This window comes from Daucus carota, chromosome 8 (genome assembly GCF_001625215.2).
Source record: "Daucus carota subsp. sativus chromosome 8, DH1 v3.0, whole genome shotgun sequence".
NCBI classification, from domain to species: domain Eukaryota; kingdom Viridiplantae; phylum Streptophyta; class Magnoliopsida; order Apiales; family Apiaceae; genus Daucus; species Daucus carota.
In genome coordinates, this window is record NC_030388.2 from 26,405,527 (window position 1) to 26,422,044 (window position 16,518).

Consider the following 16,518-nt stretch of genomic DNA (forward strand, 5'->3'; position numbering starts at 1 on the left):
ACAGCGAGCTGAAAACCAATCCGGTGAATCCGGTGAAAACAAATACATATATAATCTTTAACTTGTTTAGTTGCCTCTCCAAAAAGGAAAGATTCAACAACTATATTTTTGTGCGTCTGTCCAATTTTGATTGTATTTATAGATGCCGTGTGACTTTTAATTAATGAATTAATTTTTTTTATCTGAAAAAACAAATATGTCAAACATCAAATATCAATTTGTTAAAAACGGGGTAAAGTTAGGAATGGGCCTGTCATAACTAAAGAACTCCATACTCTGACTTTAAAGTTTCAAACAAAACCAAACGGTCCCGATCCTAAAACCCCGGCCCAACTCGTAACAGAACGCAATACACACACATTCCAGCACGCACTCGAACTATAATTCGCCGCCACCATCTTCTCCGACCGTTTAAACCTACACATAAACCCCATACCAAATTCACACACAAACAAGCCATGGCTATAGATGGAGGCATATTCAATCCATCACAAAAGTCACACAGGACTCGTCAATCTGGCCCCTCCGCCAAGAAAAACAAAAAAAAGAAGAGCGATAACAAAAACAACGTTCCTAACGATAAAACTCATAACCCTAAGGTCTTCTTCTCATCTCAACTACCTCATAGTCTGTTTTTTAACTATTTACATTGCTAATTGTTGCCAATTTAGCGCCTCCTGTTGATTGCCGTTTGTATTTTTCGCAATTGTCGAAAAGAATAGATTACGGTGTCGCTGTGTATGTTATGTTACTTTGTTATCAGGCATTTGTCAATGTTGTGAATTTTGCGGTTTATTGTTGATTAGTGAAGTGGTTTAGAAATTACGTTTTCGTGTTATGTGTATATGCATTTTGAGTAATTTATTGGTGCTGTGATGTCTATTTATATTTGTATGAGAGGATTGTTGTTAATTTTGTTGAGTGTTGATAGGCGTTTGCGTTCACGTCAACTGTCAAAGCTAAGAGATTACAGTCTCGTGCTACAGAGAAAGAGCAGCGCAGGCTTCATCTTCCTACTGTTAATCGCAACATTGGCGAAGAACCTCCTTTTGTAGTTGTCGTTCAAGGCCCTCCCCAGGTTTGTGTTTTTGTGTAGAATACTAGTTATTATAGTACTGGCGCTTTTATGGCTTGACAGTTGTTAAATTTTCGAGTTATATTCTTTATTGTGTTTTTTAGGTAGGAAAGTCGCTGGTCATAAAATCTTTGGTGAAGCACTATACCAAGCATAACTTGCCGGAAGTTAGAGGTCCCATAACTATTGTGACAGGTTAACTTAATTATTCCTCCTTGTGTAATTCGTGTTTTCAGAAATCTCTTAGATTTTGGTTTTAGGGTATAGTCATCTTACCTTGATTGTACATGGTTGGTTCGTCAATGTGTTTTAGGTAAGCAACGGCGGGTGCAATTTGTTGAATGTCCAAATGACATCAATGGAATGATTGATGCTGCGAAGTTTGCTGATTTAGCATTGCTTCTGATCGATGGAAGTTACGGATTTGAAATGGTAAGTGTTTTAAATAAATCAATAATCTTTTGCTTAGAGATGCATTCATTCCGCATGCAGCAGCATCATGTTTTAGATATCATATGCATGCTTACTAGCTCACCAAGAAGTGGCAAATCGGGATAAAAATTTATACAAGTTTGTTATTATAGCCTTGATAATATTCTGTCAACATAATCTTGAGTTATGCATGTTCTGACTTATAAGATTAGCTTCTCACGTTGGTTTGTTCTTATCGCTTTGTTCTAATTGAACTACATATTCTAATTGCTATGCAACTCACCAACTTAAGTAACATTCTAATGTTCTTTTAAACTTTTTGCATGATACTAAAAAAAATAGACGCGCACTTTATATTTTTGTCACTTCTCAATATCAGTATGGTTTTACTTAATTTTTTCTTGTGTTCTGTGTCCTGCAATATTAGGTCTTGGTATCATACCTCTCGGTATTTATCCTATTTCTTTTCTTTTCCCCTTGATAATCTATAATGTGCATGTCCCATTCTTTTCTTATTATACAAACATAAGTGCCACCAAATTTTTTTAATCAATGAAGATGAAGTTCACAGTCTTCTTTATCTATTTGGATGATGTATTCTAATTTTGTTTTCAGGAAACTTTCGAGTTCCTTAATATTATGCAAAATCATGGATTTCCTAAAGTTATGGGAGTTCTTACGCACCTTGATAAGTTTAAGGATGTAAAGAAACTCAGAAAGACTAAACAGAGACTTAAGCACCGTTTCTGGACTGAAATATACGATGGAGCGAAGCTATTCTATCTATCTGGTCTAATTCACGGGAAGTAAGTACTGAGATGTCTGTTCATATATAGGCTTCTGCTGAACCACCTCTCTTTTTTATGCGCAAAGACCCTTTTGTTTTTCTCCAAAGTAATATAATACATACTATTGTGGAGTGGCAAATTTTGGACAATCCTTCATAAGTTCTGTGCTTATCACCATGCCAGGTATCCAAAACGGGAAGTTCATAATCTTGCAAGATTCGTTTCTGTTATGAAGTTCCATCCTTTATCGTGGCGTAAGGATCATCCCTATGTTTTGGTAGATCGATTTGAAGATGTCACACCTCCAGAAAAAGTGGAACTTGATAAGAAGTGCGACAGAAATGTCACCTTGTATGGTTACCTGCGTGGCTGTAATTTGAAAAAAGAAACTAAGGTGTGTACATCTTCCTCTTACGGCCAGCCTTCATCCTTCTCCCTAGCAAACCTGCAAGACTTAACATAAAGTTTAAGAACTTGATGACTGTTTTCTGGGAAACTGATTGGTTGCTGATGAAAATAACACTTTATAATTATAAATGAAATTTGCTAAATTATTTTGTTTTTTAATGTTGAGTTGCTGCAAGTTAATCCTTCTTGACAATTGCACACAGGTGACCAAAGTTTCTATGTGCCTCAATTAATGCATTTACTCATTTTCATCTTGATGGGTTGATTTATATGTATAGTTCAACAAGATTGTTGTTTCTTTAATTAGGTACATATTGCTGGGGTGGGTGATTTCAGTGTAGCTGGTATTACTAGCTTAGCTGATCCTTGCCCTTTGCCCTCAGCTGCAAAGAAGAAGGGTTTGCGTGACAAGGAAAAGCTATTCTATGCACCTATGTCTGGTTTAGGGGATCTTCTTTATGATAAGGATGCTGTATACATAAACATCAATGATCATTTCGTCCAGTTCTCTAAAGTTGATGGTGAAAGCGGCGGAGTGACAGAAAAAGGTTTGTGTTTATGATCTTGGTCATACTTTATTCTGTTGAAGTTGTTCAAGCATGATTTTCATCATATTTCACCCCTCTCTAATATTTCTTTTTGCAATGTGCTTAGTTGTGCTTAAATAGAAAGTAGTCAGATTCTTCTAGCTCTTTCCTCTTTATGTTAATCAGTTTTGTGTCTGTATTCCAGGAAAGGAACGAGATATAGGTGAGAAATTGGTGGAATCATTACAAAACACAAAATATTCTATTGATGAAAAATTGGAGAAAAGCTTTATCAACCTTTTTAGCAAAAAACCCAGTAGTAGTGTACTGGAAGAGCCAAGTGACACAAAGGATAACCAATATCAGTCAGGAGAAGAATCTGATACTGATGAGTCGGGTGAAGAAGATGAGGATGACGACTTGAAATGTGTGAAATATTCGGATGAAGGTAGAACCCTTCAAAAGGATTCTACATCAAAAACTGTAGATAGTGGTTCTGATGAAGATATCAATGCAATAGAGGAGTCCGTATCGGGAAATAAAGTGAGTGAGCATGTCGAGTTCCGTAATGGAAGAATGAGGAGAAGGGCTGTTTTTGGAAATGAATTGGATCTTGATAATTCTGAGGTAATGCACTGTCACTCATTTTTATTGCCAGAGTTCCTAATCAGATGTTTAACATTACTCTATAATGAAGGATATAAAAAAAACTAAACATGGTTGTCGATTAACTTAAGAAGAAACAGGAAAAATCATTAGTAAGTAATTATTGAATATTAAATAAGCAAGTGCTGTAAGCAAGAGTTCTTTTTTGTCACCATTTTTTTGATGCATCCTGGAAGTAATTACCTTACGTTCAAATCAGTTGGAGGGTAGAAGCTAAGGAATCTTTTTTTATTAGTTTCATTTCACAGAAAATGTTTAATAATCACACTAAATTAAAAAGCATGATACAATGATTGCAATGAACTGGGAGAATGAAGTATTAAGAAGATAAGAGAGATGTGTTGAATTGATTACTCCCATAGACTGCTTACCAGAACTTCCTAAGCATTCGAGTGGCTTAGACTAGGAAGCATAAATACTTGGGGCATCCAACATATCCTTGTAAGGGATACTCGACTCCCTGTATCTAGTAGGGGATCCCACTTAAAATCTCCTTTTCATTGAATGTACTTGAAATAAGCGTCAAGTAACCACTTTCACAAGGTCAAAGTATTGATGTTAATTAGAAAATTAAAGTGCTGCAGAAATGATAATTTTAACTTATATGCTTGTGTTTTGGATGACTAAATTTTGCATATGATTTGATTTGCATGAAGTTTTTAGTTCTGTAAATTAGTTTTACTGTACATTACAAAATTTTATGTTTATATTATTTATATGTAAGATTTATAACCCCACACCCTATATTATTAAAGGGGTTTATGTACCATATATATCAGCATGTTAAAATATTCTATTAAATTAACAGAAAAAGTAACGAAATTGATACTTTTTTGCTTTAAATTAATCCGTTATTTGTATGTTTTCTCTGTGAAATAGCTATCCTAGATGTTCCACTTCCACATCAGCAGATGACCTCTATTCTATAATATTTTCTTTTTATTTTTCGAGGAATTTTATGAAGTGATGTATAGTGATTTAAATAAGCTCCCGTTGAGAATGGTAATTCAAGTGAGACATTTGAGTGCAATGAGCCGTCGCTTTGATATAAACCCCTGTTAGCATGTGTATGTACTCTGGTTCTACCTACACCACAGCACCCGTGTCTAATAGATCACTTCTAATACAAACGAGATTATGGCCTTGTTTGGGTAAGCTTATTTTGTACAACTTCTGGTTCTGGCTTACAAGTCAGAAGCAGCTTATTGTACTGTTTGTGTAAAGAAGTTATAAGCCAACTTCCGACTTATAAGTCAGAATCCAAGAAGTTCAAAATCTTAACTTCTTTTAGAGACTTATTTTTTTACCACTTTAACTTTACAAATATGTATAGGATCACTTTAAAAGATAATATATTTTATGATTATATTAATAAATTCTCACCCTTTAAGTTGTAGGTGCCAAAAAATTTATTCAAACACATAAATTTGTAAGTAACTTTTGACTTTTCACTAATAAGTAATAAGCACTTCTTTTAAGTTAAGCCAAATGGCCCCTATAATTCGTTTCTGCCTCTCATCATTTTTTGCCTATTTATTATATTCTTGACATAAGCACCTCTGTTATTAACTAGCAACTCTTTTATTGCATTTAAAACCCTATTGATTCTATAGCTGGCCCAGTTAACTGTCACCAACTGCCACCTCATCCTTCTTGTTACACATGTTTTTTATTTGCCCTTATTACTCTTGGTATGGTCCCTTGTGTACCCAACCATATAGGAGGCGATTGTGTAGTCTGTGAAAGACAACCCAGATAGATGACCCAATCTATATAAGTGCGAGAAAATGTTAAATATATATGAACGAGAAACTTAATCAGTGATGCCATGCTAAAATTCAAAAACTTTAGTGGTTAGGTGATGTAAATAAATCATAGAAAAAAATGCAGATTGTGTACCTCAAGTTTTCCCTTCCTGTGATTTGTTTACCTGCATTTCAGTATATAACATATACTTTCCAAACCCACGGGACTTGTGTACAAACGTTTGTTTGTAAGTCAAGTCGTTTGTAGATTTATTGAACAGTTAGGGTGTTCTAGTATTACAGCACAAAAAATACATATACACCTAAAGTAATTGCCTGTTCAGTTTCGGGGAAAATTTTATGGTATGTTTAGTTACTGGGCGTTTTAGTTTTCGGGGAAAAAATTATGGTTAGTTTATCTTGTGTGGTTGGGGTTTGTATTGGGAAATTTTGGGATACTAGTGATAGTCGTAGGAGATAAATTATGGTTTTGAGGCTGTTGGGGTTTGTTTCAGATGGTAGCAACAGTGGAGACCGCGGCTAGAGGTCTGCCCCATGCATGTGCTAGTAGATTTGTGTGTCGATACATGATAATGTGTGTTTTGAGGGGGGGGGGGGGGGGGGGGGCTTGTTTGTGTTACAGCAGTGAGGCTTAGGATGTAAGCTGCAGCACAATCTGCCACTGTTGGTTGGTGGTCTGTCAGAATGTTGTGGTGGTGCAGAATATACATGTGTTAAATGAATTAGTGGACCAGCTAACTTTTGTACACAAGCTGCATGGGCTTGGAGATTATATGAGCACAATCTGCATTCTACTCTAAATATAATATCATGAAGGGTAATTTGGAGAGAACATTTGATTCTTGTGGTATTCAAGGAGTAAGTCTCCCCAGTCAGATAGCGAGATATTATTGTGAAATAACTATGAAATGCCGACCCATGTGTATGCTTTGAGGTTGATTCTGGTCAGGGCATATCAATTATTCCTGCCAATATGCTTTTGATTAGTCAACTTTTAATTTACCAAGCAGCGTAAGGGTATGTCCAATGGTTGTGGTAAAATACATTGAGCTATAGCTATAATTTAGCACCAAAAAGTGATTTTTGGTGCTAAAAGCATCATGTCTCCTGTTGTTATTTTCAAATCTTGTTTAAAATTTAACCACTTCCAAATACATTGCATTTTTGAATATAAATTTAACTAGCTTTCAAGTACCTGTTTATCTATTTCTCTCTCTTTCACTTTAGTTATTATAGTTCCATCTATCTTTTGTTCTAAGTATATCACAAATCATAGCATTGTTCTATTTTAGCACAAGATATAGATTGTTCTATAATATAGATATAGAATAAGATATAGCAGACCATTGAACTTGCCTAAATCTTCTGAAGGAACCATAAAAGTGATAGGCATGCAAGTCAGCAAGTAAATGAAATATTGAAATGGGCTTAGCTACTTTTGACAGTATTTGTAATTGTGTCATGTAATTGCATACATGAATGGAGCGTATTTCCTATATACATTAATCTTTTATCACAATATAAACTCATCCATGGTTAAAAAACCAAGTCCATTTATTGAACGATAATAGGTTACTTTTAGGTTAGACCACAAACATAAATGCACCATTATATTAATGTGTGGAAGGGGATGACAGCATTGGCTTAACTAACACGTCTTGTTTTACTAGGGTGACGACTTAAAAACTAGTGCAATGCATGTCTGTGCCTAATTTACAAGTCTTCTACAAGATCAAATTATGTTAAAACTTTTTTTCACATATCTACAGTGGATGTCGTTCACTTATTTTTGTTTTGTTTGCAGGACTCCGATGAATCTGTTGAAGATGGAGATGAGGATATGGACACTAAAGTATCCTCCCTCTCAGAGGAAGACGAAAAGGATCTCACAGATGATGGTATAACCTTTGAGTCAAGATAATCATACTGTTGTCAGTAAAATGATATATGAGACTATTAATATATACGCTTAAAATATGTGTGGCTATCACTAAGATTTTATAATTTGTTTACCCTATTACAATAATATATTGATCTAGATAATGGAATAACATAACATAAAAAATCAATTGCATCTTGATTATGTTTATTTTTTATTAAAATTAAAGAGAATGGAATAATATTTAATTTATGATATGTGAAACCTATATGTTGTTCGTCTCTTTAAGATTAATAATATAAATATCTGAGTTTAATATGTTATTAAAGCTATTCGAACTTGAAGCCGCATTTAGTATTTTAGTTATTAAAATGCAATTTCTTTAACATGACAATTTCTAATGGTTGTAATCTATATGATTGGAAAGATCTAATGCTATTATTAGGGCTAACCAAACTATAAAATATACTCATGTTTGGTTATTATAGTTTAGGATAGATTTATTACTTTCTGTTGGAAACACAGATGGTCAACAGGCTGCAAATTATTATTGCAATAAAAAATTATTAATGAAAGAATCAATTTGTATTTTGTTTCTGTTTAGCAATCACCAAAAGTTGCTTACACAGAAACTGTTTAAAGCAATATTGTCCTGATAGATGTCTGACAGTCTCTAATTCCATATATTGATGTAGAAGATAAGATGGGGAATGCTTCAAGATGGAAAGATTCTCTGAAAGAGAGGATCCATTTGGGACAAAATAAAAATCTTAGGCAACTTATATATGGCAGGCGTGAATCGAAGTTAACTTCTTCAACTGATGACGTGCAAGGTAGCAGTGAGGATGAAGAGAGTGATGAAGGCGAATTTTTTAAGCCAAAAGGAGAGGGTATAAAGGTTGGTCTTTTAGACGCTTGATGTTTATGAATATATGTTATTTCTGTTGGGTGGAAATTGGCATACCTTCTCTCAATGTTAAAATTTAGGTTAGCTATTAAATTTGAGATGTAAAGCCCATTTAATTTTTCTAATGTCTGACTTTGTTGTAGAGTGTTAGGGAAGATTTTGATGGTGATAATGTGAATAATGACGATTGTTCCAAATTTTTAAACCATGCTGATGTAAAAAACTGGATAGAGGAAGAAAAATATGAAAGTATCCGTGACCGTTTTGTTACCGGAGATTGGTCAAAAGCTGGTCGAAGCGGGCAAGACTCTGATGCAAATAGCGATGAGGAAAATACTGGCATGGGTGATTTTGAAGATTTGGAAACTGGTGAAAAACATGAGAGTCGTGTAAATGGTGAAGATCTTGATGCTGAACAACGCCGGTTAAAAAAGCTCGCACTTCGTGCAAAATTTGATTCCCAATATCCTTATCTTGATTCCTTGATTTTTTTTTTTTATGTTTTGAAGTCATCTATGCTATAGTTACCTCTTTATTTCCTTCCATGACTTTTGCTTATAAGCAGAAAGAAGCTTTTTAATTGGTGGGAAAAGGGTAAAATTATATGACTAAGCTTGTAGAAAGTACATATTTAACTTATAGGAAAAGGGTATACATATTTAACTTGATTATTAAGAGAAGCCTAACTTACATAAGCTTGTAGAGACATTATTAAAAGAAGCCTAACTTACATAAGCTCGTAGAAACATTGTTTACATCTGCTATTGAGGATTCATCTTTTTTAGACCACTAGGTCACTAGCTCTTAATGTCATGGTTGAGCGACTCATATTCCTCATAAGAGCTGTAATTCCAGTCGAAACATTGCTTGGCATGTTTATACGAGCAATGTGCAGTGTTATTTCCTGTTGTGCTTTCTAGAAAAATTACAATTTCACATCAATTATGCATTGTAAGGACTTGTGCCCGTGTTGCCATGGCATACTGATGCTTAGCTACCCCTGACTTGGTTGAGTTCTTGGGTGTTCTTCAAAGAGGTTAAACTTCTGAATACTCATTACATCCTGGTCAACTGTTTGTTTTTAGAGAATAACATGTAAATACTCAATAGGACAGGCAAGCGTTTCTGGTCAAATTCTTGCGGCACCCATTATTATGACTTATAGTACTTTATATCTCAGTTTTTTGCTATATCTGCATTTATAAATATATTGAAAACCAGAAACTTCTAAAGATCATATTGGTGGATCTTAACTATGATATACATATGATGGGTCTGATTCTGCCGAGGAGGAAAATGATACTAAGACTAAAGCCAAGCATCATCATAACCAAGGCCAAGATGGTGGATTTTATGACAAGGTTTCTTTTTTACTTATACTCCTTTCTCGTTGATTTTTATTAGTGATTCCTACTAATTCTTGTTTGTGTCTACTATAGGCAAAGGAGGAAGCTGAACTTATTAGACAGATGAAAATTGCTGAACTAAATGATATTGACGAGGCAACTCTTGTGGAGATGGAGGGTTATAGAACAGGGACATATGTTAGATTGGAAATTCATGATGTTCCTTGTGAGATGGTTGAATATTTTGATCCGTGTCATCCTATTCTTCTAGGAGGTATTGGGCTTGGAGAGGAAGGCGTTGGATACATGCAGGTTTGTCCTATTAATTTTTTTTTTCATGTTCCATTTAGATTCTGCTGTGATTATTTTTAGCTCCTTCATAGAGGGTTCTCAATAAAATGTCTTACAGGTTGAGATACAGATGTTCTGAGTGCAGCATTCTTATGAAATAGAGTCTTATCCACTTACTAGATAATATTACTTTCTACTAAACAAGAGTAAACAATATTACTTTCTACTAAACAAGAGTAAACACAAAGTTATAACTCTGTTCACCAGTAAGTATATAAGGTTCTAGTTTATTTTGTCAGACTATAGCTCTGAGTCTGCCCAGCTGGTTCATTGCTTTGGTGGAGTTGAGAGAAATGGTACTAATGTTTGTCAGCAAAGAATGTAATTCTAGTGTTTAGTTGCTTTTATAGCAATTTGATTAATTGTTTTGGTGGAGTTGAGGGAATTGGCACTAATAATTTGTCCGCAAAAAAAATAAAAATTCCAAGTGTTTAGTCGCTTTTATAGCAGTTACTTTTTCTTATTGATGGTGATAACTTTGCAAGCTCGCATAATTCCTTTTGTATAAAATGTCTCAATGTTTTTTTTAACTTTGCCAGGTACTGTTGAAGCGGCACAGGTGGCACAAGAAAGTACTAAAGACTAGAGACCCTATAATTGCTTCAATAGGGTGGAGGCGCTACCAAACTACACCTATATATGCCATTGAGGACCAAAACGGGCGCCATCGGATGCTTAAGTATACACCTGAGCACATGCACTGTCTTGCTATGTTTTGGGGCCCTCTTGCACCACCAAAGACGGGGGTTGTTGCAGTTCAAAATTTAGCTAACAGACAGGTTAACTTTTTTTCTTTCTTGTTCCTATAAATTTGCCACTTGCTTGTAATAATACCCCTCGAATGAAGCATGTTTTGTACTTTGATAGGTTTAAAGCAATGACCCTGTCCACTGTAATTATAGAGATGAATGAAATATTTTAAATGTGGGAATATAGGAGGGTAGATCAGAGAAGAGAATGGGTGGTAGGAAAGGGGTTACTCATGTAGACACTACTAATGACAGTTTAGATAGAAATTAGGTAGGGTATTGTCGTGCTTATTTATGTATACCTCAGTTTGAAGTTAATATTCTAAAATTATATAACAATCAATGTTGGTTAGCCCTTGAAATTATTATCGCACTCAGGATATAAATAGAATGATCGTGAACTTAACAGTTTGGAAGGACTTCTATTGGAGAAAAATTTAAGTAGAATAAACGGGACCTGTTGCTGGCTATGTCCACTTCTTTCTAATTTACTTTTTTTATGGGTGATCATGTGTAGAAATTGTAGGTCGCTTGTTACAACCTGACGGATAGTACCTAAATTGTGGCAAAATATAGTGTTATTTGTTCCAGTTCATTGACATACTCTCTTAATCTTTAGAGTGTAGCTAACATATAAATCATGTGCTGAATATTAATCTATCTGTTCCCTTGACATATCCTTTCTCCCCAGTCATCTCTCAAGTCCTCCTAGGACATGCCTTGCATTCTTTTGAGGATATGATTGTTTTCTACATCTCCTCCTGCTCTATTTGTATATACATGTCTTTCTTTGTTATTTCCTGACTATGAGCAGTTTTGTAAAAATTTTCAGGCTTCGTTTAGGATCACTGCTACTGGACAAGTGAAAGAGTCTAATCATGCTGCGCGAATAGTGAAGAAGATAAAGTTAGTTGGTTATCCGTGCAAGATCTTTAAGAAAACTGCACTTATCAAAGACATGTTCACTTCAGATCTTGAAATAGCTAGGTTTGAAGGTGCAGCTATCAGAACTGTTAGTGGAATACGTGGGCAAGTGAAGAAGGTATGACTACGGAGAAGTGGGATGCCTGATTTATCTTTTACGTAACTATCCTTTTGACTGCAGCAGTTGCATCTTGCGTAACATAATTTGTCTCTTAATATGTTAATGCATTATCTGTAGTGCCATGTGAATTAGTGATTTGATAGTTACTGTCCATTACTGAGATTAGTTTTCTTTTATAGATACGTGAAAATTTTGTTTTTATACCTCAACATTCTTAACAGGCTTGTCTGATTAATTTATCAATGTTAAACAGGCTGCAAAAGAAGAAATTGGTAACCAATCTAAGAAAAAGGGAGGAATTTCTAAAGAAGGAATTGCTAGGTGCACCTTTGAGGATAAAATTTTGATGAGTGACATTGTTTTTTTGCGTGCTTGGACTCAAGTTGAAGTCCCTTGCTTTTACAATCCTTTGACAACGGCTTTGCAACGTCGTGACCAGCCATGGGAAGGAATGAAAACAGTAGCTGAACTGAGGAGAGATCAAAATCTCCCAGTTCCTGTCAACAAAGACTCACTTTACAAGGTAATTTCTGATTTCTGCCAAATCTATATGTAAGTTCAGTTTACTATGTTGATTTGGTGATGTTTAAGCCCATGCGCACTCCTATGCTTTTCTTGTGAAACAGCCAATTGAAAGGAAGGTTAGGAAGTTCAACCCACTGGTTATTCCCAAGTCGTTACAGGCAGCTCTCCCTTTTGCCTCCAAGCCAAAAAATATTCCAAGTCGAAGGCGACCACTACTTGAGAATCGTAGAGCTGTCGTCATGGAGCCTCATGAGAGGAAAGTTCATGCACTTGTTCAACATCTGCAGTTGATCAGAAATGATAAGGTATGCTCGTCCTGCCTGACTAGAGCCCTTGCTCACTAGAGAACTAAAAATTATCTCTATATTTTACGTGTATCCTAGGTTTAATTCATGCTTGCTCTTTTGCCGTATTTCCGAACTTCATATTTGCACAATTTCCGTTCTTTATTCTGAACCCTCTAAATAAGATTGAGCCTCTTAGGAAATATGTTTTTCTTGTCTACTAGTACTAGTACAACACTGAAGTTTCCAGATTGAATTTAAATTTTAATAGACAAAGCTTTATATATGCGATTGAAAGTTTAGCTTACATTAAACTCTTTAGAATCAGAAACAAGTGAATTTAAATATGCATAGCTTGGTACATGTGTATCTTTGGCCGCTATTATCCCTGGCATGTGGTGGGCAAAATGCAGTAGCCTGCCTTACCATCTGGTTGTATGCTTTGGTATTAATAAAAGTTCTACTATGTTTGTGTTGGAGTATTTCTGAGCTCAGTTGCGGAAATTGTATTGTGTTTTTTCTTCCCTGAATATATTGTTCTTTTCCTGGTGTCAGATGAAAAAGAGGAAGCTCAAGGAAGATGTAAAGAGAAAGTTGCATGAAGCAGAAAAAGCAAAGGAAGACCTGATTACCAAAAAGCGGCAGAGAGATGAAAGACGAGAAAAATATCGTCAAGAGGACAAGGTAAAGAAGAAAATGAGAAGAAATTCAGATGACTAATCATTATCCCACACTACATGTATGTGGTTTTTCAGCAAATTTGTACTTCACATAGGGGTTTTCTTCTATCCCAACCCAGTATACGTGATGGAACGCTTTCTGATTGAGAAACCACAAAACACCAATTTTGTACATTATATTTATTGTTCCTAGTTTATTACATGCATTTTTTGTATTTGTGACTCGTTATGGAGTCCTATGAGAAACGAGAAAGAACTAATCGAGAAATTTGTAGTATTATTTATATATACACAGGTAATATAGTTGTTCTTTATAAATTGTTTTGCATGAAATTATATTTAAAGCTAAAGAGTTACTCCTATTTATATTCAGTTTTTGTGTTAATATTCTTGTCAAACCCAAAAATGTTTATATTGGTATAATTATCCCTTCAAATACTATAGGGAGCACTGTAATGAATTCCAAAGAGTTTGCGAACACCAGTAACCAGTACAAAACGATAGTAATTGATATCTGTCAGAATAAATGAATACAGAAGATTAGCACATCCTGAGGGAGCAACTTTTGATTCGTTCACAGTTTCTTGAAATAGGCTATATAAACATTTACTTACGAGATGTTGAATTATATAAAGGATTTAAGCCGACTATTTTTTACGAACAGAAACTTAAGACACTCTAAGAGTCTAAGAAACTCTCGGTGCATTCCTAGTATATAGTGTAAAAAAATTCGGTTGATATTGATTAGTACATTATAAGATATTACAACTTAAACGGTACTCATTGTTTAATACAGCATTTAAATCAATATACTTATATAAAGTAGAAGCGATCAATATACTTATATAAAGTAGAAGCGAGGGGCGTGTAGGTGGCGCCTCTCACATCGCTCCGTTCTATTTTTTTAATTTTCTGGAATTTTTGTATGAAAAATATCAAAAATTAGAACTACTTTTTTTAGTTTCAAATATATTGGAAACAAGTTTTAAAATCTGATTTTGTTTATGGAATACTACCTTTTTTAGTTTCGGATATATTAGAAGCAAGTTTCAGAATCTGATTTTGTTTCAGATTATTTATGGAATATAGTAGCTGGTGGCGTCTCTCACATCGCTCCGTTCTATTTTCTAATATCTGGAACTAGTTGAGAATCCGCGCGTTGCGGCGGCCTATAAAAATTATATTAATGATCTAATATTAATATTTGTAGAATAAAATAATCTTATGACTGTCTATAAAAAGTATATTAATGTTTCAAGTTAATATTTGTGGGATAAAATAAAATTATATTATAAAAATCTTGATGTAATACAAATACAAATATATAAAATTGCAAAATTGGACTATAATTCATGGTGAAAAAATGAAAATAAATTTATACACGTAATTAACAATTTAAAGCATGACGAATCTTAATTTTATTTGTTTTTTTTTTGGAAAAGTAATCATGTTCTTACATTGTCACCTTCCTCCAATTTTTTTAAACTGATTGTGCACAAAAACATTTAACTTAAATATAACTACCCTCTTAAAAGTTGCTTGAACGGAGCAAACAGATAATGCATGAATAATTTTTTCATGTATACAAAGTAAATAATATAAAAATTAACAACAACAAACATGTCCGATGAATAAAACAAATATTATAAAAGAATGACCAACAAACATACATCATTAATAGTTAATTTATTTTATTGACATCAACCATCAATATCTTATCAATACTATATTCTTTTCCCGTATTTGGATATGTCGACTCCAATGTAACGGTCTATAACTACATTTGCTTGCAACAACTTTTAGTGTAACAGCCTTCACTTATTGTTGCAGAAGAACGACACCTCCGAATTAGAAATCGAGCAAGAGAAAGGTATTTCCAATTTTTGATATAATTCATCCAAATATTTCAGAAAATTAAAAAAATAGAACGGAGCGATGTGAGAGGCGCCACCTACACGCCCCTTGCTTCTCCTTTAAAAATCGAGTAAGAGAACTATCAGGTAGGTTTGTGGTATTGAGAGAGGAGGTTGTGTTTAGATGATCAAAATCCTACGATCTATACGGGTATTTATAGGTGGAGAAAAACTTGTTTGCTACTATTTCCCATAATTAAATAATCTGAACAAAATCAGATTAAAATTTTCAAGCTACTATATTCCATAAATAATCTGTCTTTCCCATAATTGAATAATCTGAAACAAAATCAGATTAAAACTTTCAAGCTACTATATTCCATAAATAATCTGAAACAAAATCAGATTCTGAAACTGCTTCTAATATACCCGAAACTAAAAAAGGTAATTCTATTTTTTGATATTTTTCATCCAAAAATTCCAGAAAATTAGAAAAATAAAACGGAGCGATGTGAGAGGCGCCACCTACACGCCCCTCGCTTCTCCTTTATATAAGTATATTGATTTTTGGATGAAAAATATCAAAAATTGGAACTACCTTTTTTAGTTTCGGATGTATTAGAAGCAAGTTTTAAAATATTATTTTGTTTCAGATTATTTATGGAATTCTACCTTTTTTAGTTTCAGATATATTAGAAGCAAGTTTCAGAATCTGATTTTATTTCAGATTATTTATGAAATATAGTAGCTTGAAAATTTTAATCTGATTTTGTTTCAGATTATTTAATTATGGGAAATAGTAGCACACAAGTCTCTCTGCACCTGTAAATACCTCTATATGTTGTAGGATTTTAGATCATCTAAACACAACCTCCTATCTCTCAATACCACAACCCTACCTCTCTCTGGTAGTTCTCTGGCTCGATTTCTAATTTGGTGGTGTCATTCTTCTGCAACGATAAGTGAATGCTGTTTATACGGTATTAAAAAAATAAAACTTGTTGCAAGCAAAGATAGTTATAGACCGCTACGTGAGAGTCGACAAATCCAAATACGAGAGAAGAATATAGTCTTAACATGATATAAATGAATAATATCAATAAATTAACTATTAGTGATGTATGTTTGTTGGTTATTTTTTAATATTTGTTTTGTTCATTGAACATGTTTGTTGTTGTTAATTTTTATATGATTTACTTTGTATATATGAAAATATTATTCATGCATTATAGACCGC

The 16,518-nt window shown here is 34.1% G+C and overlaps 1 protein-coding gene across 2 annotated transcripts; it reads left to right on the forward strand.

Annotated features, from left to right (window-relative positions):
* Positions 1 to 334: 334 nt before the first annotated feature.
* Positions 335 to 13,746, forward strand: LOC108199468 (uncharacterized). 2 transcript variants are annotated; one of them, XM_017367288.2, is made up of 18 exons: positions 335 to 599; positions 932 to 1,078; positions 1,180 to 1,270; positions 1,389 to 1,507; positions 2,123 to 2,313; positions 2,479 to 2,689; positions 3,011 to 3,251; positions 3,436 to 3,857; positions 7,467 to 7,560; positions 8,237 to 8,439; positions 8,592 to 8,911; positions 9,713 to 9,809; positions 9,888 to 10,106; positions 10,685 to 10,924; positions 11,727 to 11,936; positions 12,193 to 12,462; positions 12,566 to 12,769; positions 13,304 to 13,746. In XM_017367288.2, the coding sequence occupies exons 1-18, from the start codon at positions 459 to 461 to the stop codon at positions 13,466 to 13,468; spliced, it is 3,585 nt and encodes a 1,194-aa protein (XP_017222777.1). In that variant the 5' UTR covers positions 335 to 458; the 3' UTR covers positions 13,469 to 13,746. The 2 variants fall into 2 exon arrangements, with proteins under 2 accessions (XP_017222777.1, XP_017222778.1); XM_017367289.2 differs by having other exon boundaries at positions 8,240 to 8,439.
* The last annotated feature ends 2,772 nt before the right edge of the window (positions 13,747 to 16,518 follow it).